The sequence below is a fragment of the Alligator mississippiensis genome, chromosome 2 (assembly GCF_030867095.1).
Source record: "Alligator mississippiensis isolate rAllMis1 chromosome 2, rAllMis1, whole genome shotgun sequence".
Classification (NCBI taxonomy): domain Eukaryota; kingdom Metazoa; phylum Chordata; order Crocodylia; family Alligatoridae; genus Alligator; species Alligator mississippiensis.
The window spans coordinates 236,478,631-236,504,211 of NC_081825.1; the positions used below are offsets into that span (position 1 = coordinate 236,478,631).

The following is a 25,581-nucleotide window of genomic DNA, read 5'->3' on the forward strand; positions in this document are numbered from 1 at the left end:
CAAACAAATGATCAACATCTTTCTGTTTCTCTCAAAGTTGCTTTGTCTGAACCCTGCATTTTTTTTTGCTGTCTAAAGTATAAATATGCTTGTAAACTTGTAGAAGTCAGAGTTCCTTTAAGAGCTCTCCCTGTGATCACTTGTATAGTTTTAAATAAACCTAAATGGCTCTGCCAATTCTAATACAACCACAACGCAAAGTTTAATTTCTTCCACACCTGTTAAGAAAGCTAGTGTTTTGTCTGGGTCATTGCATGATCTTCTGTTTCTTCAACCATGAATTGTATGTAGGACCAGGCAGATTCACAGCTTGAAGCTGGGAAAGGGGTGGGGAGGGTGGAATTATGGCAGAGGCTTAGCCCTCTCCTTCATGCACAAAGCAGTCAGGATAGAGAGCCACATTTAACTCTTGAGGGGTCAGTTTTTGACAAGGATTTGGCTCTAAAATAGCAAGAGGAGCCCTGATAGAACCATGGCACTGACTGTCTTGTCACTGGAGAGCACCCTGGGGAGGTGCCACCCATGGCCTGGAGGATGGAGAACATCCCTGCCCTGAGCAGCCTCCTGTGCCATGAGGGAGTCATGGGGCTGGCCCCTGGGGTGCTAGAAGGCCCAGACGCACTGTTGCCAAGCCTCTTTATAATAAGCAGAATTGGGCTTGTGTTTTTTTAAAAGTCGCTTATATTTTTTGAGAGTCACGTATTGCAGTTTTTTGGGCTTGTTTTATTTGGAGTTTGCTTATTTTGCATGTGGCTGGGTCCAGTTTCCATGGAAACCCCAGCAACAGCCACATTGATAGTGCAGGGCCAGGGTTTTTGTGGAGACTGGCTGCAGCAGCGCTGGCAGGGAGCACGGCAGGGCAGGGAGCTCCTCTGGGGTCAGGCTGAGATTGTGGAAGCAACCGCGTGGTCCGGAACTGGGGCAGAGCCACAGTCTGCAGCTCACATGCTCCAGGCAGGGGCGTGCAGGTGGCTGTCAGCGCTGCAAGGAGCTGGGGCAGGGCCAATATCTGCATCCTGCACATCCCAGTTATGAAGACTGGGGATTTGCTACAAGGATTTTGTCCCAAGCTGGGATATGCTCCAACAGTTCAACATATATCTGATGGCAACAGAGACTGTGGATGGCCTTTTTTTAATAATGTAAGTACATATGCATTTATTTAAATATTATATGCAGCAAAACTAGAGCTGCTAAAAAGATATGGAGTTTGTATATGGAGGTCTTCCCTACTCCCCTCTCTTTAAAATGGGTTGGTGTAGGCTGCTATGGGCAGAGCCTGGGCAGATCACAGCACGGTATGTTTAGTCAAGCTAGTTGAGCTGACCAGTTTTACTTTTGCTCCTGTCTTTGGCCAAGAACCCACAGTTCAGGGCCCTTGCCTCTGCTACAGCCGGGCTAGTGGATAATACCCAAAGGTAAATGATCAAGCAAGCAAACAAACAGAGAAGAGCCCTGCTCTGGGCTCTCCTCGTGGCTGTTTAACCCCCTGGCAACTCCAGGCAGCCTGTTTCCTGGGCCAGGTGCAGCCCCTTGAGGCTGCTTTCAGTGTCTTTTATCCTTCCCACTTGGAGCTCACAGTGGCTAATCCTCTCTCACTCCTCACACCTGTGTCAGCTCCCTTGCGGTGGGACTCACTACCTCCCAGGATGTAGTTCCCCAGCCTCCGGTGAGTTTTCCCAGGTCTGGGATGGGTGTGCAGAGGTGCTTCTGGGGTGTGGGGCTGTTCAGACTCCCCCAAACCCCTAGTAACAGGGCAGGGCCCTGTTACAGTCAGCCTTGTTTTTAAATGCAGCACTGCATTTTTTTCTTGTGAGACTTGGCAACACTGTCAAAACAGCTCTGCAAAGACTGTCTGCACTGCTCCCAGTGCCGGCCTGCCACGGACCCAGTGCCACGGGTGGCTGGAGCTGTCGTGGCCACTACGTGCAGGAGTTGTGGTTACACTAGGCCATGGTTATGCTAAGCTATAGTCAAGCTGAGACCAAGCAAAGGACCTTGGGAGCGTAACAGGTGTCACTGAGGGCTGGATGACCTGCTTAAAATACAAGGAGTGAAAATGCAAAGTAAGAAACAACAGTTGAGGAATAAAAACATAGCAGTTGCTGAAGCAGAGAACAAGGGGCAGGGTGAGCAGAGCAGAACATGCCCGGGAACGAGCCAGGGAAGCGGGGAGCTGCGGTTGGCAGGAAGGTGCGGCAGGCCTTGGCCCGGAGGGCAGTCAGGACAGCTCGAGGCGGGTGCTAGGGGCCGGGCCGGGCCGGGCGGGGCGGAGCCGCTGCCGCAACCAGCCGCAGCCAGAGGGGGAGCGGGCGCGGGGCCGAGCTGTTCAGGCGGCGGCGCCATGTGGCCCGCGCTGCGCCTCCTCCGCAGAGCTGGCGCCCGCGCCCCGTGCCGCCGGAGCTCGGCCATGGGCGCCCCGCGCGTGCGGCTGGTGCCGGGCGGGCGCAGCCTGTGGGACGAGCCGCTGGGCCTGGCGGTGGAGGGGCTGGGCCCGCGGCAGGAGGTGACGCTGCGGGCGGCGCTGCAGGACGAGGCGGGCGAGGACTTCGAGGCGTGCGGCCGCTACCGCGCGGACGAGCGCGGGGAGCTGGAGTTGAGCCGCGCGCCGGCGCTGCCCGGGGGCAGCTTCTCGGGGCTGGAGCCCATGGGGCTGCTGTGGGCGCTGCGGCCGCGCCGGCCCTTCAGGCGCCTGCTCAAGCGCGACGTGCGCAGCCCCTTCCGCCTGCGGCTGGACGTGCTGGAGGGCCACGGGCCCCTGCCGGGCCGCCTGCTGGCGCGGGCCGAGCACGAGCGCTGCTTCCTGGGGCCCGGCGTCGCCCGCCTGCCGCTGCGCCACGGCCGCCTGCGGGCCACGCTCTTCCTGCCGCCCGGTGAGTGTCCCCGCCCCGCGGGGGGCACAGGGCCGGGCCGCCGGCATCGCGGGCCCCTCAGCTTGCTTGGGTGGAGGCCGCTCGTAACACCAAAACAGCACCCGCCCTGCGGGGTCGGACTAGGCGACCTTGACTGTGTCTCTGTGGTTAGCAGGTGGCTGAAGGAGGGCGCTGCCCCGGGGGAGGTTGAATCACATGGGGTTGGCTGGGGGTGTTACTAGAGCCACAGTGCAGGTGAAGGGGACACGCCGGCTCTCACATGTGCTCAACACAAGCCACCGACCTGCAGCCCTGAAGAGCCAGGTGAGGACACGCAGAAGGGCAGAGTGCAACCCTATGTGCTTGTGGGACCAGCAAGGAAGAAGCCCTGCTGTAATACCTGAGGTGACACCTGCCTGGGAAGGGGAGCAGAGGAGAAAGGCCTGGGTGTGTTAGTCACAGGATCGCTCCCACTCCCCAAGTCAGGTGTTTTCATGACAGAAAGGGGTTTGTTAATAGCCTGGCAGCAGGCACTGGCAAAGCCACCTCTGCAAGACGTGCTGATATTCCAGATAACTATGCAAAAGATGGTTTTGAACTGGGATAGGCACAGAAAAGGGTTCCAGGGAAGATCAGATGAGCTGGCAGCCTATTTAATGCAATGGAATGAAAAAGCTTGGCCTAATTTAGCCCAGCAACAGAAGCATGAGAGATGTGGTTGATAGATATAGACATAGATAACATTTTTAATACCCATTTATTCTTGAGTTACCACTGTACCTTAAGAAGCAATTCTCCCTGTACATACAGGGTCTTCATAAAGTCCTTGTGTACAACTTATTAAAGTTTAAAAGTGCACAAGGACTTTATGAAGACCCTGTATATACAGGGAGAATTGCTTCTTAAGGTAAAGGACAGTGGTAGCTCAAGAATAAATGGGTATTAAAAATGATCCCAGAGTAACCTGAGGCTAGAAACCAGGAGAACAATTCCAGTCTTCAAAGGAGCCTGGTTTTACAGCAGCCTTCCAATGGGTGTACCGTAATGGGAGCAAACAGTCAGTCTAGGTAGTTTTTAAAATGGATTGTGATAAATTTGAATTGGATTGTATGACATGCTTGCCTTTGATAGCAGAGGACTAGACTTGGCAAGCCAAGGGTCCCTTCTAGTGCTGCATCCATTGTTGTTAATTTGGGAGTTTCTGTATTATTTATACCTGCAGGCAGTGTAGCAGATCTGCTGTCCTGTGCAACTTAGATTAATCTCTAAAGTATTTAGCAGTTTACTGAGAATTGATAGAAAATATAGGAATCTAGTGTTCTCTAGTTATTTATTTTATAAGAGAGCAATATCAAAGGGAAGCTGCTTATCTCATTTACTACAGGAGATGGCCCTTTTCCTGGAATTATTGACCTGTATGGAACTGGTGGAGGGCTGCCAGAATACAGGGCATGCCTGCTGGCCAATCATGGCTTTGCCACCTTAGCCCTGGCTTACTATAACTATGAAGACCTCCCTAAAGAAATGACAGAATTCCACCTGGAATACTTTGAGGAGGCTGTAAACTACATGCTGGAACACCCTCAGGTTAGTTCATTGGATTTCTCTTTCCCCAACACACAGGGTTCATATCCCAAGGTTGTTGGGAAGCTGCATTGGACACAGCTGCTGTGCTAAAGTACAGGTTCTGTTGAATTCTGTTATTATCTACTTGGTTTGTATCTTTCTTTACCTCATGTGTCAGTAATCCTCTGTGACAGGTAAGTTGACCATTTCCTGTTGGAGAGCAGAGTGCTTTGTCTACCACTAGCAAATTCCACTACACTTTATCTGTTTCTTCTGAGGGGTGAGCAGGAACCGGTGGCATTGGTTTTTCTCAGATGTCCAGAGGGTTTTTAATCTTTTTCTAGATGGCTGTGATTAGGTAACTAATCTGTGACCTTGTTATGCATGATAAGCTGCTTTGATCTGTGGTTCAAAGGAGTCCCCACACTTATTGGGGGGCTGGAAAAAGCTATCATGATCACTACTATAAATTTAAACTCTCCAGTCTGGTATTGCAGTCCCTAGTAGCTGGTTGTGGCTTTTGGTAATCACTTAGTGCTTTAGGTTCTCAACAATGATCTGTTTTAAAGTCTGTCTTGTTAGTAGTTTTCCACATGTGTATTTCTCTTGAATGTGCCCACTTTTTTGCACTATCATATAAGTGGGGGAGAGAGTGGTCAATACCAACCAATAATATCCTTGGCCAGTTGCTTTCATTTTTTCATCATTGATCTGTAAAGCTGCTGCTACCATCATCTACCTGTCTTTCTTTGGACTTGGAATCATCAGAACAGGGCTTCTCTAGAGAGCCTGTTGTCCAGAATTACTATGACCTGGCAAAGGTGACTCAGCCATTTGGGCTATGCTATTCAGGCAGTTGTGGGGAGTTGCACTTACTCCAAGATCTCACCATTCTTTATTCTCTGTGACAGTTGTGCTTTTGAATGGCACAGACATCCACACTGAAGACTGGTTAAACTTCTGTTGGGTAAATTTGTTGCTCCTCCATGAGTCTGACCCATACAGATGTCTGTCAAGACTAAAGATTTCATTATAACCATACCCCCAATAGTGCATTTCCTGAATTTGTAATGCCTGTTTTGGGGATTGTTACTTTACCAGAATCCATCTTATCTGATGTATTGGCTTGAAGATCTCCAGAGGTAGAAGCGCAACTCTTATCTGTCACTGGAGCAAAAGCTGGTTCCATAGCTGGGGACTGTTAGTGAGATAAAAGTTGCATCTTTAATGCTGAAGCTAGAGCAGGAAAGATGTAACATACAGAGACCTGTGGTTTACAACAGCATCTGTAATCTGTTGTCCTCTTAAATTTCTGACATGCAGTCAAACTTAACACCTGCTTAAGATAATTTTACTGAGAGTTGTTATTTAAAATATAGGTCTTCCCCTTTCACCAACTCATAGCTGAAAACCGCTTAGAACGGGGTAGGCAACATTTTTGACTGGAGTGCCAAAAAAACTGCAGTGTCTACCTTGTAAGGTAGTGGAGTACCGGCATGCCAGAAAAACAAAACTGGGGCGGGGGTTACATGGTGGGACGCGCTGCATATTAATATAGTTAATAATCATAAATGGGTTGTTGTTTTTTTTACAGTAAATACCAGGTTTTCTAAACATTCTAAACCTGGTGACAATAAATAAAACTTCATATACTGCCATTGTTCTTGTGTATTCTTTTTTTTTTTGTTAAGCATGTTGTGATGAGAGAGAGAAAAAAGAGGGGAAAGAGAAGAGAGAGCAAAAAGAAATAGAGAATGAGGTAAAGACAAGAGAGAAAAATAGAAAAAAGGGGACGGAAAGAAGAGAGGGAAAAGGAGCAAAGAAGAGAGAAGTGAGAGGAGGAAAAAAAGAAAGGGATGGGCCACGGCTACCCTGCCTTCGAGGGGGCACTGCCTGGCTGGGGCAGGACATCGGGTTTGTGGGGCTCCTGGCTTGGCCCCAAGAGCTGCCCTGGCGTTTCGCACCCCGGTGCCAGCCCTGTAGAGATAGGACGGGGTATCTGACTGCCCGCATCTCCCACTGCTACCGGCTGCGACTTGGGCCTGATGGCCCGGGGCAGTGTCCAGTGGATGGAGGCAGTGACACTCCAGCAGTAGCCTCCAGGGCCAGAGTGCTTGGGGTTCCCCAACTATCCTGGAGCAGAGGGAACCCAGCCCAAGGCTGGGAGGGAGGGCTCAGAAAGACGGACACCCCATCCCACATGGGTGGGAGCAGCATCTGGGAGGCTCAGGGTGAGGTGTTGTGGATAGGCTGGCCCGCCCTGGCCCTTGGGAAGGCTGCAGCCAGAGGAGAGTGGAGGCTGGGCGGAAAGTGGGGACTGCCCTGGGGCTCCACAAACTTGGGCTCTAGTGGGCAGGCAGGGACCCAGTGGCTCCCTCCCAAGGTGAGGCCTGACCCAGTCTGCGCAACTTTGCAGGGATGGACCACAGCTGCCCTGCCCATGAGGGGATACCACCTGGCCAGGGTAGGACACTGGGCTCAGGGAGCTCCTGGCTCCAGGCTCGGCCTCCCTGCGTGCTGGAAACAGTGCAAGCGGGGCAGAGCAAGGGCCCAGCTGCAGTGCCTGTCTGCAAAAGCCCCCCCCAAGTCCTGGGAACAGCCTCCGTGGGCAGCTCTCGGGACCGAGCTGGCTGGGAGTGTCCAGCGCAGCAGCACTCTGCAGTGCCTGTCCAGGCCTGGGCTCCAGCCCCTGGCAGGGAGCTGCAGGTAGGTGAGGCCAGGGCCCGGGCACGTGCTGCAGGGGGCCACAGTGTTGGAGGCTCCCAGTGGGTGGGTGGACCCTGGGGCTTGGGCAGACAGATGCCCCATTCCATCTGGACGAGGTTGGCACTGGGGCGCGAAACGCCAGGGCCAGGGCAGTACAGGAAGAAGTAGGTGTGGCGGGGAGGCACCACAGGCGGGCCAGCCTGGTCTGGCCCTTGGGAAGGTAGCAGCCAGAAGAGAATGGGAACCACATGGAAAGCAGGGGCTGCCCTGAAGCTGGGTAGAGCTGGGCTGAGCCAATATTTAGATGATAGAATAATAGAGGGGAAAACCAGAGGCTACCACAGAAAACTTTGTTTCTGACTGAATTGCCAAAGTATTTTTGTCCTAGAAGCTATTATCAGTTAGTTAGTTTTAATACTGTGACTGCATTGTTAAAATGTTTGCCCTGTCCTCCTCCAAGTGTGGCAGCAGTTAAAAGATGAAGGGATTTCTGGAAAGTAAATGCAGTTTTCAAATGATGAGCTCTTGGGGATCCATGTAAATGAAGGTGCTACCACAGTGTAAGATTACTACTGTTTCAGTATAGTCCTTACAGTTTCTTTTCCTTTCAGGTTAAAGGTCCAGGAGTTGGCTTGCTTGGAATCTCCAAAGGGGGTGAGCTATGTGTATCTATGGCCTCCTTCTTAAAAGGTATTACTGCGACTGTTGTCATCAATGGAGCTGTGGCCAATGTGGGTGCAGTGCTTCGCTACAAGGACATCACCATTCCACCTCTTGGGTTCGACCGAAAGCGGCTTAAAATCGACAAGTCTGGGCTTGTAGATATTGTGGACACGTTGAACAATCCACTAGAGGGGCCTAACCAGCAAAGCTTGATCCCACTGGAGAAGGCTGATAGCTGCTTTCTGTTCATTGTTGGCAAAGATGATCGTAATTGGAGGAGTGAATTCTTTGCCATTGAGGGTGCCAAGCGCTTGTTGGCTCATGGGAAGGAGAAGCCTGAGATAATCTGTTACGAAGGAGCGGGGCATTACATTGAGCCCCCATACTTCCCAATGTGTGAAGCCTCCATGCATCTGCTGGTGGGCAGCACAGTGATCTGGGGAGGTGAGCCCAAGGCTCACTCTGAAGCCCAGGTGGATGCTTGGCAGAAGATCCAAGCCTTCTTCCACAAATACCTCAGTAGCAACCAGAGTGAACCCAGCAAGTTGTGATACACTTAGCTGTGAAGTTGTTCCATGTAAAAGGTTTCTGGAATTTCAAATTTGTTTTAGTGAGTGTATCTCTGAATGAGAATGAAAGAGAAATTGAGAGAATAAGATATCCTAACTTCATTTACAATGGCAGTGGGTGGGTGGGCCAGATACCTGGGGTCTAATTCTTAATTATTCTTAATAATTAATATTTTTCTTCCAATTTTTCTGCTGCCTTAGCTTTCTGGCCTGCACTTCCGCTCTGTGTAAAGTAGGCTAGGTACTGGATGATGATGGATGCAAGATAGGCCTCCATTTAAGAATAATTTTAAATGAGGAAAGTGGTCCAACCAAGTTGAAAATTATTCAGATTTATTTCCTCAGTAAGTGTAAGGTGACTTAGCATCATCATTTCTCCTTCCATTTCTGCTTCCATTTATCAGCTTTTCTAGAAGTAGGCCTTCTCTGTAACTTCTCAGCCAAGATTTTTCTCCTATTATTTTCTTCTATCTGCAATTATACAGTCTGCTTCCCTTTCTCATTTTTTGCCTGACTATTTGATATTCCTGCATATCAGTGCAATTTCTCTGCTTTAAACATTGTCAGCATTTTTATATCTAACAACAGTGTTTTTTTCTCCCAAAGTTAGCAGTGTTGTTGACTGGTTGACTCCTGATCAGACAATTAATCTTTCTATCTCTAGAAAAACAATCAAGTTCTGTTGGATTAGTCACACCTGATGCATAGGTAAACAGCCTGAATAAACAGTTGGTATGAAGAGCACGAATTACATGTTTTCTCCATGATCATTAACTTATAAAAATAAGGAACCAGCAGCACTGAGCCTGTTTTAGCTGTGCAAGTTTGCCCACCTAAGCTATGCCAGGTGGCACAATGCAGATCCACAAAACTTCCTTCTATTGACTCAGCCTCTGTTGTTCAGAGGCTATTATTTTCCAAATCAGATGGTTTTGAAGGGAGAATTGGGCCCTTAGGATACATGTAGTAACTCATTTCACTTCTAAGCTAAGGTAGATCTAACCTTGGTCACTAGAGGAGTGACAAAAATAGGAAAAGTAGTGGAATGGTTATGTTGTAACACTACAGCTGTTTCAAAATGAATGATAAAGTGGACAGCCCCTCATCACTTCCTGTACAATTACTCTACCCTGACTTATCTAAGGAGGACTTAGAGGATTAAATTGGAAGGGAAGAACTGAAACCAGAGAACTCATGGAAATTGTTTAAGACATGCAACCATGGCAACGTTTTATTCTGATCTTTTTCTCTGTGTATTCTCACAATCTTATCTGCAGACTTTACTGACAAAAGATTTGTCTGGTTTGTTTTTTTTTAAGGTGTGCAGAGCAACTACAGTTCCAATTAATTTTAATTAAGGTTGTAGGTTTGCAGCCCCTCTGAAAACTGAGTACTATGTTTTTGCTGTGTTTGCCATAGTTAAGATCATCATCGCCACAGCTCTGGATTACATTTTTTTTTCTCCTTATGAACAGTTGTTAAAAAAAAAAACAACAACCCCAGACATTTTCATTGCTGGGTCTATATTGCTGGTAGGAACCAGAAAATACTCATATTGACTTGCAGAACTAAGATTAGGTTGGCTGGGCTGACAAGTAGAAAACAGCATATTTTTAATTAGAATGGCACAGGAAAATTCTGCCTTTCTTATATAATTACTTTTCAGAGTATATTTGTTGCTTAAAAGTAAAGGATTTCACTTGAAGGCATTTACAGATAAATTTGCTTATGGCATCTTTGCAGAAGATGCATTAGAACAGATTAGCCCTGCTATGTACATACTAGTCATGTTGGCAAATAGCATGATATTGTGGAAAACATGCCCACAAATAATAACTCTCTACATTTCCATCAATGAGAGAGTTTTCAAAAATGCTGATAGCAGAGATGCCAGTTTTGACAATATTTCTGTTCCTGAACTTAATGACCTTTGCAGTATTCATTTAAACTCCATTCCTCATAGTTGTTTAGATTTCTTAAAAAAAATAGGCTTCTTTTTTTCTCATAGAGCAAAGTGTAGGTTGAATGTACTTATTTTATTAATAATGAGCAGTGAGGTGGTTAGCCATGTTAGTCACAAGTCAGGCAGAAGGTAGAGCAGGGTGGCATCTTAGAGACTAACTGGTTCAGAGAGGCATGAGCTTTCAAAGGCATCTTAGTCAGGTGCTATGATTTGGCTAGCATCTGATGAAGTAGATTGTTGCCTATGAAGATCATGCCTGTCTGAACCAGTTAGTCTCTAAGGGTGCCTATGCATGTGCTCCAACACATGCATTTGAATTAATTGCATTACGATTAATCGGGTCTGCTCTGTATTCTAATTAGAACGCTCTAGCATCACATATAAGCTCCCATAGGTTTAAAAATGGCTGTTGCGGTGCTTTAACTAAAGCTTATTGAGTGCACTTTAGTTAAAGCATCCTGCATTCATTTTTAAATATACAAGGGATTAATACATGTGATGCTGTGGAATTTTAATTAGAGCGACTCTCTGGAAACTGCTCAAATTAAAATGCCCCACCTTCCACCCCCAAGCATGTGTATAGGCAGCCTAGAGTGGTATCCTGTCTTACCTTCTGCTTGACTATAAATAATGTACTTGAGTTAGTTATCTGATCTAGGCTATACAATATGTTTCAGTTTCCTGAGTGACCAAGGAGAGAAATCCACTACAAGAGGCGTCTTGGTCTTGCAAGATAAAATTGGATGAAAAAATTCCTGTGATTCTCAGTATTTCGCAGTCCTGTGTGAGCACAGATGATTGTAGGACTTGGCCAAGGGAATAAACAATGGAAGGCTTTGGTCTGTTACTGTGAGGCAGCCACTGAGGAATATTTTCTTCCTCCCCATATCTTTCACCACTACCAAACAGCTCTGGGCTATCAGGCATTACCATTACCAAAGGGCTGTGAGCTGTTGCTTGAAGTGCCAATTCTTCCACCCTGGGAAGAGTAAAGAGCTGTTCCTGGGTGTGGGGTTACTGCTGGACCCCTAGGGACTTGACTCGGGGATTTTTTTTGCCTCCTTTCCTGGTAGAATACGATCCATTTCTAAGTAATGTCACACCAACTTCAGACTACTGTATGTGAGTTAAATAATAAACATTATAAGCTTCTAAAAACACAACTTGTGTGTTTATTGGGCTGGCAGCTTTTGTCTTCAGATATTCCATGTGCAACAAGCATGCACATGTCCTGTCAGGATGCATACAGTTAGCTGTCAGAGACTTACCTAGGAAGGATTTGTGCCCCGGGGCTGCCATTCTTGTACCTGCTCTTATTTGGTGCCTAGGATTGGTGGCCTGCTAGCCTACCCCTAGTTGCACTACAGTTAACTTTGTTCCCTCTGAGACTTGCAGGGCCTGAGCAGGATTTTTCCTGCATTTGCTTCTCCTAGATAGTGAGAACTACTGGGGTGTTAGAAGCCAAAACTGACAGGAGAGAGACTGTCCTGTCCCTCAGTGCCTCCACTGCTGGCACCCTGATAGTGGAAAAGTGAAGGAAGAAGCAGCCAGATTTGGCAATTGTAGAGGAGTGAGGAGAAAAGGACAAAGGCAGACTAAAGGACAAAGGCACACTGTCACTTCAAGATCCAAATGAAAATCAGGAAAAACTGTCAGAGGTGACTAGCTGGTCTTTGCTCTTACTTCTTTGTTAATTGGGGACTGGACTACATGGAACGTGTGAAGATTACACATGGATAAGTTGGTTTGTTGAGGTTCTCATTGCTATTCTTGTCATTAATCACCAGGCAAAGGTCTGTCAGCTGCAACATTTAAGCTGAAGAAAGAACAGTGGGACACACTGAATTAGATAAGACTGATCTTTTAAGACAGATGATCGCCAGTGTCTTGAATATCGTTTTCCATTCTATTTGGCAACAGTATTGACTTGCAGGGAGGAACAGAAAATCTGGAGGGCTTAACTTGTAGTATGTTACATGTAACAGCATGTGACATGTTGAGTATATAAAGGAAGGTCCAGGGAGCCAGTGAGGAGGAAGGGGTGAATTAAAACAGTAAGGGGTCCCAGATACGTTGCAAATAGTTTCCATGTCACTGTCCTGTTCCTGTGCTGTAGCTCCATTCTTCCTTGAACTGGCAGCACATCTCAAGAGGAGATGAGGGAAACAGTTCATACCTTCTGTAGAAGTAGTTTCAGGTCATCTACATGCCCTGGTGTTGGGTACCTTCTGTTCATGCTTTCGAGTTCTCTGCACAAGTGAAGGTTAAAAACATTTTGTTTAATTGCTGAGATTTATTTTCATCATGTGAGGCTAGAAGTTGGGGCTCTAACCACAGGGTCTATAAAGCTAGATCCAAAAAAAAAGAAAAAGAAAAAGAGAGAAATTTAAGAGCCAAATCTAAATGTGCACGCTGAAAATTCATGTCCAGCCACCACCTAAATCTGGGGGCACCTCAGCTGTATAGGTCCCCTTTGGTTTTGGCCTTTAAACTTTCCCAGGTGTCTAAGTTGTGCTTCTTCACCAAAGCATCTCAGTCTTGAGGAGGCTGAGCAGCTTGGAGCCTCTCACACCTAAGCCTTGTCAGAAACTATGTTCCTTTGCCTAGTTTCTGCAGGGACTCAATCCAGTAGGTGGTCTTGGAGCACACTTAATGGATGAGCGTCACTATGCAATGCAGTGGGAGGTGCCCTACTTTCAAAATGGAAGAGAAGGCTGTGCCTCTCTTATATATCAAGCTAGTGGACAGATCATTCCTGGGGGGCTTTGGAGATTGGGTTCTTGTTCTGAATGATGAATAAATCAGGGACCCCAGGATTGATTTCAGTTGGCTTTATTAATTTATGCTCTGTTCAACCTCCCCAAGGCCAGGAGTACCCAGTCTGAGATTCTCTCAGGGTGTCGCTCCTGGATCCTGCTTACCCATCTTTCAGCATTTGCTTTTGAAACACCTTTCATCTGGGTCTTCCCCCAAGTTAGATGCCAGGGCTGAGGCTGGTGGGCAGGAGGGGAGGGGAAAGCACACTTGGCCTACATCCAGCTCCACCTTTGCTGCTTTTGTCTCCCATCCTGGCCTTGCCTGGGTGCTGGGCAAGCTCTCAGCAGGCCAATAAAGGGCCTTGTCGCACTTTCACTTGCAAGGGCCACAAAGCCTGGGGACACAGTGGCTTGCTGCCATCAGAGGGTGCTAAGGATCTAACCCCCTCACCTGACAGGGAGCAACCGGTTGAGCCTACCCCTAGGCAGTGCATAGTCCAGGGTGACACTACCCTCACGGGAGACCCTATCCCCACCTGAAATCTGCTCCCCTGGCATCCGCACTGGGCACCAGGCTCAGGGGGAGGACTGGTCTTTCCTAGACACCAGCTACCCCCTGCTCCGACTCCCCTCCCCTGCAGCTGCTGGAGGACTGTTGTGTCGTGTTGTGAAGGGGCCACTGTGTTGCACTGCGGTGCGCCCTCCTCGCCGCTGCCAGGAGTGAGGGAGGTGGGCTGGGAGCGGCACCGCAGCACCCTCCCCCCTCTCTCGGCCAGCCCTGCCAGGACCTAAATATGAAGCAATCGTACTGGGAGCTCAGCATTATATTTGCTGAAACACATGCAAACACGTCTTATTTCTGTTGCTTTGCTCACTGCAGCGAGTGCGAACCGGGTCACCGAAGTTGAAGCTTTCTTTGAGGCGAGCAGCACCCACAAAAGTCAGCTCAGAGTCCCCGAGAGGGGCTCGGGTCGTACACTGGCTGCCTCAAAAATGATCGTACTTTTTGAGCAATTTTACTATTATTTCTTGCTTGCGCGTGGCAGAGGGTTGAAGCGATGGCACCGATACAGCCATTACGATACACCAGGCAGGCGACGCTGCCCTCGGCCCGCCCGCGCTCGATTGAGGCTGCCTGGCCGGGGCGGGGCGGGGCGGGGCCGGGCCGCCACCTCACTGGGCGCTCGGCAGAGGCTGCCTGGTGCGGCCATGGCGGCGGGCGGGCTGTGCAGCGCGGCGGCGGCGGCGCGGGCCGTGTCGCGGGGCTGGCGCGGGGCAGCCACGCTGGCGGTGCACCCTGCGGCGGGGCTGGCGGACGAGGCGGTGGAGACGCGGGCGCTGGGGCTGAGTCCGCGGCAGGCGGTGACGCTGCGGGCGCTGGCGACGGCGGAGCTGGGCGGCAGCCTCTTCGCGTCGTGCGCCCACTACGAGGCGGACGCGGGCGGGCGGCTGGAGCTGGCGCGGGCTGCGGCGCTGGGCGGCGATTTCCGCGGCCTGGAGCCCATGGGGCTCTTCTGGAGCCTAGCGCCGGCCGCGCTGGAGCCGCCCTACCGGCGACTCGTGCCGCGCGGCCTGCGCCCGCTCTGCGTCGACCTGCTGCTGCACGACGGCCACAGCCCGGCCGGCGCCCTGCCCGGGCCCCTGCTCGCCCGCGCCCGCCTCGAGCGCTGCTTCACGGCGCCCGGCGTGCGCAGGGTCCGCCTCAAGGAGGGCCGCGTCCGCGGCAGCCTCTTCCTGCCCGCCGGTGAGGGCCGGGGGCGCGGAGGTGGGGGGCGGGGGCACAGCCACCCCGGGGTGCTGAGAGGGGCGTAGCTGGGTGAGCTCAGAGGAGACACCAGGGACCTCACCGAGGGATCCTCCTCCTTGCTCCTGCTAGTCCCCCCGAGACTGTCACTCCCTTGTTTTGTCTCCTGGAGTCAGGAGAGAAGTGAAAGCGCAGAGCCACCGTTTCCTGGCTGCAAGGGACTCCTGACAGCCCCTCTGCCTGAGGCAGGACCACCCTGCTCCAACCCATCCTATGCAAATCCATAGTCTAACCTCTTTGTAAAATGACTGTCAGTCCTGACACAATACAAGGCACGAGGCCCTACCTTGGTCCAGGGAAGCCATGGCAGTCAGTGCCTGGCCGGCTTATGTGAAAGGTTGAGAGTGCCCCGCTTTGGTCCGAGGGGAGCTGTGGGAGTGCACAGTAAGTGATTAGCTGGTCACCAGTGAGCCCCAGCATGGGTTTGTCTGACTGTGTTTTTAAAGGGGAGGGGAGTCACTAGGTCACAGCTTGCGACTGCGAAGCAGGGAGCTCTGGACCGGCTCCAAAGTGGTCATGCTTGATCAAAAAGAACAATTGCAAACTGGTGTCTGGCTTTTTTGGCTATGGGCCTGGTGCACTCTACCAGGTCCATCTGCAGACTGGATCCAGTCTGGTACAGGGTGTTGGCCTGGCTGGGGCCTGATCCTGCACTGCTGCAAGACCCATTCCCTCATGGCTTCATTGGGCCCTGGCTTGATCCAGCTGCACAGTAGCAGGGCCAATCTTTTTGCATAGGGGTGGCCCAGCTGGAGCTGATCCGGACAAATGGGGCTTGGAAATTTGATGGCTGGAGAGCCGCAGCAGTTTTTGGTTGCTACTGCTTCCCTACCATCAGGTTTCCAAACCCATGAGGAGACCTGCAGGCAAGATGACATGGCTCTGTGAGCCAGATGTAGCCTGTGGGCCAGGGGATTGAGCAACACTAATTTTAAGAAATAGAAGGCACATAAACAATACAGAGTATAATTAATAAATAGGAACACAGCCACGGGGGATTCCTGCATGCAGAAAACAGGAAAATACACAGAGGAGAGAATGCAAGTAGGCACAAATAGAACAGTAATTAAATGCATAGAAAAAAACATAACACACAAAACCACCAATCACCGGCATGTAACGTAAGTAATGATACTGTGCATCTTAGATGCTTGTAATAAGACAGCTGGAAGCAGAGGATGATTAATCATGTACAACAGAACAAGTGATGATTATAGATCAGCTGACCCCTCTCTGTGTCTAGAATTCCCCATAACTTGGAGGACAATCAGCTGGAGCTCCCAAAAGCAGAAGTGCAGATTAAATTATAGGAAGTCTTGTCAATATCTTACAGCATGAAGAAAACACTCTTAGTTCTACCTTGAAAGCTGGTGACAAATCATCCATTGATTCTAGTATTTTCAGTCTCAAAAGATATCCCCACTCCCCAGCAGAATGCATAAGCAAGCAGACTAGCAAGTACGTGTATACCCCCATTCTTGACAAAACCAGAATTTGAGTAGGAGGCTTTTCCCCTTTTAAGTGCAAAACTTGAAGTAATGGAGCCTTGGGTTCTTGTGCCTTTGCCTCTTGTGAGATACCAGTATGGCAAGTTATTCTATTGCAAAGTTACTTTACTTAAAACCCAATTCCGCATTCAAGCTACAAGGTAAACTTCTACAAGTCTCATGCAATGAGATTTGTTTTGAGTGGGTGCTCTCTGTATTTTATGTTAATGTATAATGTAAGGTCCTGATTCAGCAGAACACTTAAACTTATTTTATTCCCACTGATGTCAGCAGGAGTTAAATTCATGTCCCAGTTTGCTGAACTGGGACTTGAATCAATATCTTCTGTTAACTGAGCTACTGATGCAAAGTCCAAAGTAGATGGAGAGACTAAGAGAAGGCCAGATTCAAAGTCCATCAAGGTCTAAGTCAGCACCATTTCTTCAACTTAGAAATCATGCTATTTTGCCCAAAGTGAAATTCCACCCTCAAAGACATACTTGGATTTTCTACCCAGCTTGGTGGCATCTGTAGGTCTGCAGTGTAGAGTAAAAATGATCCTTCAGAGAGCCTTATAGCAGGTTCAGGGAGTTTTGTTTAGCTCAAACAGGTTTTCACAGTTCATAAAGGGGTGACTCACTGTCCTGGGGTCTCTTTCCAGACCTTGAGAAGATGCTGTCAGCTTTGCGCTGCTCCCTTAGCACCACAGTGCAACCTTTTTTCTCTTCTCTTCCTCTCTCTCTCTCATTTCCTGTCCTGGTCTCAGGATTGTTGCCTCCATCCTTACAGCCCTGGGTCTTCTGTCAGACCCTGAGAGAATTCTTGGTCTAGTATTGCTGCAGCTGGGCTGTAGTCCCTGCCAGCCAGGAGAGGGCTACAGCCTGAGGTGTGCAGCCTGGGGCAAGCCTCTGCAAACCAGTCTGCTACAAGCCTACTGGGAAGTCCAGAGGGTGGATAAGCAATGGTAATTTTCTTAGGGGACTGTTCAATTTCAACGTTTCCATCGTAGATTTCCTGGTTTCAGCAAGAAAATGAAGAGTCTGTACATCAAGCCAAGAATCTGAAATGCAAACTGCTCAAAATAAAAATGGAATGACTGAAGTATGATTCCAAATATGTACTATAAGAGGTGTTTCTTGTTTGGAGCATGTATACTGGAGCCATTGGACTTCTCAAGCCATAGCAGGGTGAAGCTTATGTAATTCTTGTCTTTCCCACCCACTTGTTGAGTTCACAATAGCAGTAAAACCATCAAGTCAATTTCATTCAATGCTGTGTATTACAGGAGAGATGCTGGCCTGTGCCTGTCTCTACAGATTGAGGCAGGTTTGACTGCAGATTTGGAAGGTTATCTTCATAAGAACTTTAAATTTTTTTTTTATTTTTTTTTAGCTAAATATTAAATTCTATAGACGCCAATGATTTGAGCACCTTCACTTGCCTGAATGTTTTTGGTTTCAGCAGTGATAAGTAACTGAGTATTTTTTTTAAGCCTTGTATTTTTTGTTTAAGTAAAGTATGAAACTTAATCATGATATTTTATAATAGAAAATGTATTCAGGCTTAATGTTTTTGCTCCCCTCCTATTCCCCAATGGAATTGCAAACTTTAACTTGAGAACTGAGAAACATTGCAATTTATTGGAATTCTAGAAATAAAAAATTAAGAAAAGCAATTAACGCAGCTAGTTCACTCTCTTTCAGTGTATTTCCAGTGCTCTGCTTAATTAAAAATATTCTCAAGCAATGGGGCTTCCCTGTTCCACAGTCTGAAACATCTTGTTCAAAGCTTCTGTTTCCAAAATCACAAGCCAAGAGGCCTTTTCTTCCATCAGAATCAGTATTAAACTCTTGCTAAAGTTAATATGCCTTTACCCAAAAAGCCTGGAATGCTCTTTCCCCCAAATGTTCGGATAGTTGAGCTGGGCTGGAATGATGATATAGCCCTGATGGTCCAAGAAATATTGGAGAGGCCATTCCCTTTTCCCTCTTGAATGGCCTTTTGCTCTTCCACTAGTTAGGTTAACTAACTGCCATTTTGTTTTGCACTATATTTGCTACTACTTTACAGCCCTTCTCCATTCCTTTAGGCAAAGGGTTTTCATTTAAATGTGGAATTATACACATGCTATTTTCTGTCTGTTATTTAGCTCAAGCTGTGTCTGCTTCTTTCCCAGACCCGAAGAGAGGCAGTTTTGTGTCTGAAAGCTTGTCTGATGACTCTGCCAACTATACATTTGGTCCAATAAAAGATATTGCCAAAAAAATCCTTGCCTCTGGATAGTTGGAATGATCGGGGGTTTGAGCGGATCAACAGTGACATCTGATGGCCCATCAGCAAACTTGCAAGATTAAATCTCTGAGAAGCACAGATATGGTTGTTTCAGTGTTCTTCACAAATCTGCAAAATCTGCTAAATACCTTGTCACCAGGACACAAAACAGGAAGGAAGGAAGTGTCCTTAAGCCTTCTAGGCGGATATCTATCTACTGTGTTGGCAACATCACTGGAAAATAAATATATGCCACTCTGAAATGACATTGCTTTGACTGTCCCATGGGCAACCATACTGAGCAAAAAAATAGACTCTGGCAATATCATACGCAGCTGTCCCTGTGAACCCAAAGAAACATCCACGGAAAGCAGAATTTCCTGTGGCTAAGAGCAATATTGGAATGTCTCAGTGGCTACATATTTCCTGCAAGCCATAAGGTTGAGGAGAGTTGGTTTAGAGTATGACCTGCTTCCTTAAAATGGCAGATCAAAGGATTTGAAAAGTAGGTTGAGGTTTTCTTTGTTTTAGCAGTAGATGAGGTCTGTTCTTAGTTTGTGCAGGTACTCCATATAGCTATAGAGGGAAAATATACTGCTGTCACTAGCAATATTCTACCTTGAAAAGAATAATTATTAACAATGATAGAAAACTTACTATGTCCACTATAGTTTGCATTTCTCTAGGATTCTGGCTTGATAACATTTGTTATCTTTTTTGTAGGGGATGGACCCTTTCCAGGAGTGATCGATATGTTTGGTGATGAAGGGGGGTTGACTGAGTACCGAGCTAGTCTTCTAGCTAATCGTGGCTTTGCTGCTCTTTCCCTGCCATATTTTGACTTTGAAGATCTGCCCAGGGTCATGAAAGATTTGAACTTTCAATACTTTGAGGAGGCAGTTAGATTTCTGCAGCATCACCCAAAGGTGAGTGTAATAAGAAAAATGCATGTAGATCAATTCTTTTGGCTGTGAACAGTGGAAAAAAGGATTGCCATATAAAGGCAGTTTAGGTGGAAGAAGAGACAATACTCAAATTGCCTTGGCAGTCCAGGAAATGGCTGCTTCTGTTAGCCATCTACTAGTGATGCTTTGAGTCCCAATAGTGAAGGAAAGCATAGGACTGAGTGACTTCTGAGAATGAATAAGCTTAATTTGGACATCAAAAGGTTTCTGACCATTAAAGTAGTAAGGTTCTGGAAAAGCCTTCAAGGGGGGTAGTGTAGACAAAAAACCCAACTCCTTTTTTTTGATGGACCTGCATTAGTTTATAAAAGGAATTATATGACATAATTGTCTCAGTAGCAGCAGAGTGAAATCAAGAGATCCCTTCCAGTGTGTGTCCAGGACTGTTCCTGCAAGTAAAAGGGAGTTCAGGACTAAATAATCCCTATCAGTTTAAAGAGGTGTTTCTGCTGGGGCAGCCTTCTTATGTAGGTCTTGAACAAGTGGAATATATTTAAATTTCCCTCTGTTTATTCTGAAAGAGGCAGTTTGCATTAAAATATGCAGTAGCTACATGGGTTGGGTCTGAGTGGCTGGACTTTAAATGCTTGGAATACAAGAGCCTGTGGCACCTTTTTGATTGGAGGTGGTACATTTTTTACTCTCTTGAAAAATAAAACACAGAACAAATGGGATATCATGACCCATGGTCGTGGGTCCAGACTAGCTTTCCAACAGATATTGGCAATTTGTCTAGTATGTTTGAAAGAAAACACTCCCAAGAAATTTAAGGCAAGTCTTATTAATACATACCCTTTTTCCTTTCATCTCTGTACTCCTTGTCTAAAGGTGAAAGGGCCAGGAATCGGAGTGATTGGAACAGGGAAAGGGGCAGAATTGGCATTCTCCATGATCACCTACCTGCCAGAGGTGGTAGCTGCTGTCTGTATCTCTGGCTGTAGCTTCCACACAGTCACTGACCTTCATTATGGTGAGAAGACACTGCCCGCACTGCGCTTTGACATGAGCAAGGTCATTGTTTCTGAGAATGGTGTGTTTGACATCTTTGAAGCACTGGATGACCCAAGGGATCCAGCCAATTCCCATTGCTGCATCCCCATAGAAAAAGCAGAGGGTCATTTCCTCTTGGTGGTCGGAGAGGCTGACCGTAACTGGAAGAGCTCGTTATATGCTGAACTGGCAATTGAGCGCCTACGCCATCATGGGAAAGACAACTTTACACTCTTGAGTTATCCAGGAGCAGGCCACCAAATCGATCCCCCCTCAACCCCATTTTGCCTGGTAGCCATAGATCGTGTTCTCAGGGTGCCTGTTCTTGGTGGTGGGGAGAGCAGAGCACACGCTTATGCTCAGGAAGACTCCTGGTGGAAGATTCAGAAGTTCCTGCGCTTGCATTTGGGATAAGTACTTCAGAACCTGGAAGCTGCTGCCAAATCACAGGATGCTGAGTATTGAGCCTCCGAAGTGACTTAGAGGACAGGAGGGACTAGCTTGGAAGGAAAGATTGAAAGATTCCCTATGGACAGCTTAGCCAAATTATAACTCAGTGACATGAATAAATGCTAATAAGTAGAGTCGTCTCTTTTGGTGGTTGGAGGGAGCTGTCAAAGGAGCCGTAACTAGGAATACAAGGGAGAATTGAAACACTGGCAAACTAGGCTGTAGGTTTGTAAAATATTTCTGATACCAAGTTCAACGTAGACTAGAATTACTATCCAAAGTGAGCAATAGAAGTCTGCCTTGCAGCATTTAAGAGCCACAGAGCCCAGTAGCTTGGTTGGACCTGCAAAGGATGGCAGTCAAGCACATTAGTCTGCACCTAGAAGAATGATGGCAGCTCAGGACAATGAGCTTGGATCAGAACTCTAGAAAACAACTTGAACTTGCAAACTGGCTATTTTGCCTTCCACCTTGAGATTGAAATCTAGCTCTCTTCCCAGATGTCTTCCTCTACATGCATCTCCATAGAGCACTCCTTTTTATAATTGTGACTCTTTGCTCTGCCTACTTTGGAAAGGTTTCTTCTATCAGTTTTACTAGGGGTGCAGCCCCGGTGTTATGTTTGTGCAATACCTCAGTGTTGGACATTGACTTTCAAGAAGCACTTCCAATAGCTCTTTACACTCCCAGTTGTAAAGACAAAGCAATACCTTCTGTGCTGGACAAGGAGAAGGGGTGTAGAGGGCACTTGCAGCCCTGTCTGGTATTTTCAGGAGGGATTTGTCTGGATCTAAGGTGCCTTAGCATATCAGGCTAATAGATTTTACTTGGCAAGTGAATGTGATAGCTCTAGATAGCCCAGTTGAATGTGTTTTTATTATATGCATTAATATTTCTCTTTCCCTCTTCAATCTTCTAATTGCCTATCTTACACTAGAAACACCTGTAGTTCAATTACGGAGCTGAGAAATCCTGTTCTTTTAGAATTTACCACTGATGGATCATAACAGTCAGTGGCCATTGGACACTTAATAGCTGGCGCTAACAGTCAGTGCTGGGAAAGCAGCTGAGGAGCAGGTGAACAGGTTGGGAGGCCTGGCCTACAGCTGCCAGTTGAGCTGTAACTTTTTAAAAGGCTGTCACCAAATAGTATCAACCAAGTTGAAGACTTAACTAACCAAAAATAAAAGATTCCTGGGTTAATTTTCATAGTTATGAAGAGATAGAGCAGGGATAGGCAAAATATGGCCCTCGGGCCAGAACTGGCTCACCAAGGGATTTCATCTGGCCTGTGGTGGGTCTCTCAATCCTGTAGAGCCGTGGTGTGTGTGGCCAGTCCTGCCAGCCCTGGGCATGCAGTAGGGCTGGGGCAGCACAGCAGCCAAACTCACTTCCTGGCAACCCCAGTGGCAGCAGCTCCTTCCAGCCCCGCTGCCTGGGCACCCCGCTCCATCTGCCCTACACCCAGTGCTGGGGGTGGGACCCATTCAGGCAGACCGTGCAGCTGGGCAGATGGGATGGTGCTGCAGGCAGGCAAGGAGAGGCATCCAGGATGGGCAGGTGGAGCCGGGATCATGAGGCAGGATTACAGGGTGGTGATAGTGTGGAGCTAGGGCCTGGGGCAGAGCAACAGGCACCAGTTCCACAGGCAAGGGTGTACAGGGTGTGGATCACAGCTCTTCCCTGGCCCCCAGCCCCATGCTGTCACTGCCCCAAGATCCAGGACCTAGGCCTGCCTGCCCATCCTGGTCCCAGATTCCACTCCCTTCCTACCCATGGCCTCATCTCAGCCACCTGGCTGAGGGCAGAGAATAGCCACTTAGGGAATTTTTGTGAGCTGTTGGAAGCGGGAGAGGTGCTGACCTGGCCCATGACAGTTCATCAAAACTCCTTAAGTGGCCCTTCAGCCCAAATAATTGTCATCCCCTGGATTAAAGTAATTAGGCCTATAGCTGCCAGGTTATTGTCATTGCATTCAGAGGTATGCTGGCCTGAGGCCTCTTCTTTCTATTATTTTGATGGAAAAGAACTACAGTTTCTGCTTTAAATTCTTTCTCTTTTTGGGGTGGGGGGTGGGGAGGAGAGGGAGTACAAGGATGGCTGTGCTAGAGATCTAATTCCTTAGCACCACTGCAAGACAAAATTCCCCTTTCGGGGTCCCTATTTTCAGGCTGTCCAGGAGAAAATGGAGCTTCAGCTTGTGACCTTGACTTCTGTTTAGCATCGTGGGGGCCCTCCTTCCTCCTTTCTGCTTTTTGTGTGTGGTGCTCATTAACTTCACTCTGCATTCCGTAACACTCCATAGACTTGGCACAAACTCAGTCGTGCTCACACCACCTGTAGCATTTTTACAGCCATCCTCAGTTGCTCTCTCCCTGTTGGTTGAGGTCAAATGGGCCTAGCAGGCAGAGCTCTGTGACAGAAACACAGGCCTGTAGCCAGCACTGATGAGCACATCAGTGGTGGGTTTGTCCCCAGGTTCCATTTCCTTGTGCTCCCCAACTGTCTGTCTTGTATGTACCTGCCTGCAGTCTGCTAGAGTGGTTGTGGAGTGCTTCTTGCCAGCCTGGTGGTCCGAGTACTTGCATACTGCATCTCCATTGTGTCCTCTTACAAATCTATTATCAGCCAAGACTGCAGCTTCCCAGCGCAGGCTTGTAGAGCCCAGTATACTCCCAAACATGCTGCGACAATTAAGCAGGAACATGTCTAACCAAACAGCTGGGTTAACAAGCAAATCATTTCCTAAATGAGGAATTATTTATCTTCCTATTTTCAAGTAAAGTTTATTATGCATTTATTCTTGTTCACTGGATGTTAAAGAAGCCAGTGTCAACAACTGTAATACAAAGCCGGTGGTTTAAGAACCCTCACTGTTCACAGGGTTAATTTCTCTAAATGCATTTTAAGTATTTCAGAAAAATATACAGCAAATGTTTAGTAAAGCACTTTATTTTATTAAATGATTACTACTGCATTAGAATTTCTGGCTGAAACGTTCTACTTTAGTTTTCCTTTCCAAATAGTTCATTTGTTTTAAAAAGTATTATTATTCAGGTTCGACAAAGGGATTTGGGAAGAAGAAAACTAAAAAGCACTTAATACCTTAATTTGATTATGTAAATACACCTCACAAAGAAAAGGCGAACAGTGGCCAAAGAACACAGGCAAAATTGTCTGCAGCATGTAGACCTGGCTTTTGCGCTAGAAATTTATAAATTTACAACGAAACTCAAAATCTAAAATGTATTTTTCCTCTGCAAATTGTATGTCCATTCCCTACATGGGGAATACCACTTTGATGCATTTAATATATGCCTTACAACAAAGAGTGTCTGACTGACGACATATTTGATGCCTTTTTTATTTTTAGGCTCTGATTCTGCAGTCCTTACTCAAGCAAACTCCCACAGAATTTCAAGCAGAACTCTCACTAAATAATAATTTAATTATTAATTAAATCATTAATTTTGCATGTAATGACAGCAAAGTTAATCCTAGAACACAAACATTGTTCCAAAAAGCCACTCTTTTAATGGAATGGTTATGCTGCAGCCTTTGCACTGGGCTGAGAAGACTACCCTAACCTGCTCCTGTTGACTTCAAAGGGAGCGGGATCGATCCCAAGATGTCATTATCAGCCAATCCTATGCAGCCAATAATAAATAATCCACATTATTGAATGTACCTCCTTCTGGGAGCAAACTAGTAGCAAAAGCTGTGTTTGTGTTTTGGGTTGAGGTTGAGTTGATCTGTGTGAACAATGTTGTTTATTATTTGCAATTTTTTTAAATCTTAGACTGTGATATTTTCAAAGATTGATTTAAATAAAATTTTGAAGTAAAAAATAGCATTGCTTAAGTGTGATATGAATTTCTTACTGAAAACAAAAGTTTGGGGGAGGAAGAAATTGTAGATACTCTGCCCACAGTCCTGTAACAAACATACTGCTAAACTAGTCAGCAAGGAAATAGTAATTAGTATCCTGAAACTTGTAAGATGAACAGGGATTCTTAGAGCAAGTTTGTTCTCCTGTATCTTCAGATTCAGGTAACACTACATCAGCAGTTTTCAGTTATGGACTGTCTCCTGCTCTCCAGCTCCTCCCTCCTTATACAAATCTAATTGCTTTCTACAATATCAGAGGATGAGGGTGTGATCCAAGTGAAGTTCCCTAGTTTTTGCATTTTCTCCATCAATGTTGCAGTGGGCAATGGCTGATATTTCTGGGGATACCTCTGTACTTGCAGATTTAGGTACTGTATCCCTGTGTTAGAAAACAGTTCTCAAGTGCTTTGAATATCATGGCATAGGGCTGGGGCTCTGCCCTCTGGGGCTTTTCCTTGGGAGAGCATCTTCAGCTGCCTGAAAATCCAGGCAGACAAGGGAGTGACCATGAAGCTCAGATCAGTAGAATTTGTGTTGTAGCCCACACAGCCTTGGGTCTGGCCAAGCCCTGCACCCCCCTGGCCACAGGGGCCTGGGTTCCTGCGTGGGGTGAGTGGATGCACTCAGGGCTCCAGCAGCACCAGCGTGTCT

At 47.3% G+C, this 25,581-nt stretch overlaps 2 protein-coding genes across 5 annotated transcripts; both read left to right on the forward strand.

Annotated features, from left to right (window-relative positions):
- Positions 1–1,605: 1,605 nt before the first annotated feature.
- Positions 1,606–11,482, forward strand: LOC132243306 (acyl-coenzyme A thioesterase 1-like). 2 transcript variants are annotated; one of them, XM_059722936.1, is made up of 3 exons: positions 1,606–1,669; positions 4,237–4,439; positions 7,736–11,482. In XM_059722936.1, the coding sequence occupies exons 2-3, from the start codon at positions 4,377–4,379 to the stop codon at positions 8,336–8,338; spliced, it is 666 nt and encodes a 221-aa protein (XP_059578919.1). In that variant the 5' UTR covers positions 1,606–1,669; positions 4,237–4,376; the 3' UTR covers positions 8,339–11,482. The 2 variants fall into 2 exon arrangements, with proteins under 2 accessions (XP_059578919.1, XP_059578918.1); XM_059722935.1 differs by lacking the exon at positions 1,606–1,669 and adding an exon at positions 2,303–2,873.
- Positions 11,483–14,263: 2,781 nt separating this feature from the next.
- Positions 14,264–24,892, forward strand: LOC102560956 (acyl-coenzyme A thioesterase 1). Of its 3 annotated transcripts, XM_059722937.1 has the most exons (4): positions 14,264–14,819; positions 19,361–19,563; positions 20,431–20,572; positions 24,416–24,892. In XM_059722937.1, the coding sequence occupies exons 1-4, from the start codon at positions 14,285–14,287 to the stop codon at positions 24,481–24,483; spliced, it is 948 nt and encodes a 315-aa protein (XP_059578920.1). In that variant the 5' UTR covers positions 14,264–14,284; the 3' UTR covers positions 24,484–24,892. The 3 variants fall into 3 exon arrangements, with proteins under 3 accessions (XP_059578920.1, XP_059578921.1, XP_019352067.2); XM_059722938.1 differs by lacking the exon at positions 20,431–20,572; XM_019496522.2 differs by lacking the exon at positions 24,416–24,892 and having other exon boundaries at positions 20,431–24,385.
- The last annotated feature ends 689 nt before the right edge of the window (positions 24,893–25,581 follow it).

What these genes read in the sequence shown, in the direction of transcription:
- LOC132243306 (XM_059722935.1), top strand. Translation starts at nt 2,345, where the DNA reads ATGTGGCCCGCGCTGCGCCTCCTCCGCAGAGCTGGCGCCCGCGCCCCG. An exon ending in CACGCTCTTCCTGCCGCCCG is followed by an intron (nt 2,874 to 4,236) that starts GTGAGTGTCCCC and finishes CATTTACTACAG; the next exon opens with GAGATGGCCCTTTTCCTGGA. An exon ending in ACATGCTGGAACACCCTCAG is followed by an intron (nt 4,440 to 7,735) that starts GTTAGTTCATTG and finishes TTTTCCTTTCAG; the next exon opens with GTTAAAGGTCCAGGAGTTGG.
- LOC102560956 (XM_019496522.2), top strand. Translation starts at nt 14,285, where the DNA reads ATGGCGGCGGGCGGGCTGTGCAGCGCGGCGGCGGCGGCGCGGGCCGTG. An exon ending in CAGCCTCTTCCTGCCCGCCG is followed by an intron (nt 14,820 to 19,360) that starts GTGAGGGCCGGG and finishes TCTTTTTTGTAG; the next exon opens with GGGATGGACCCTTTCCAGGA. An exon ending in TTCTGCAGCATCACCCAAAG is followed by an intron (nt 19,564 to 20,430) that starts GTGAGTGTAATA and finishes CCTTGTCTAAAG; the next exon opens with GTGAAAGGGCCAGGAATCGG.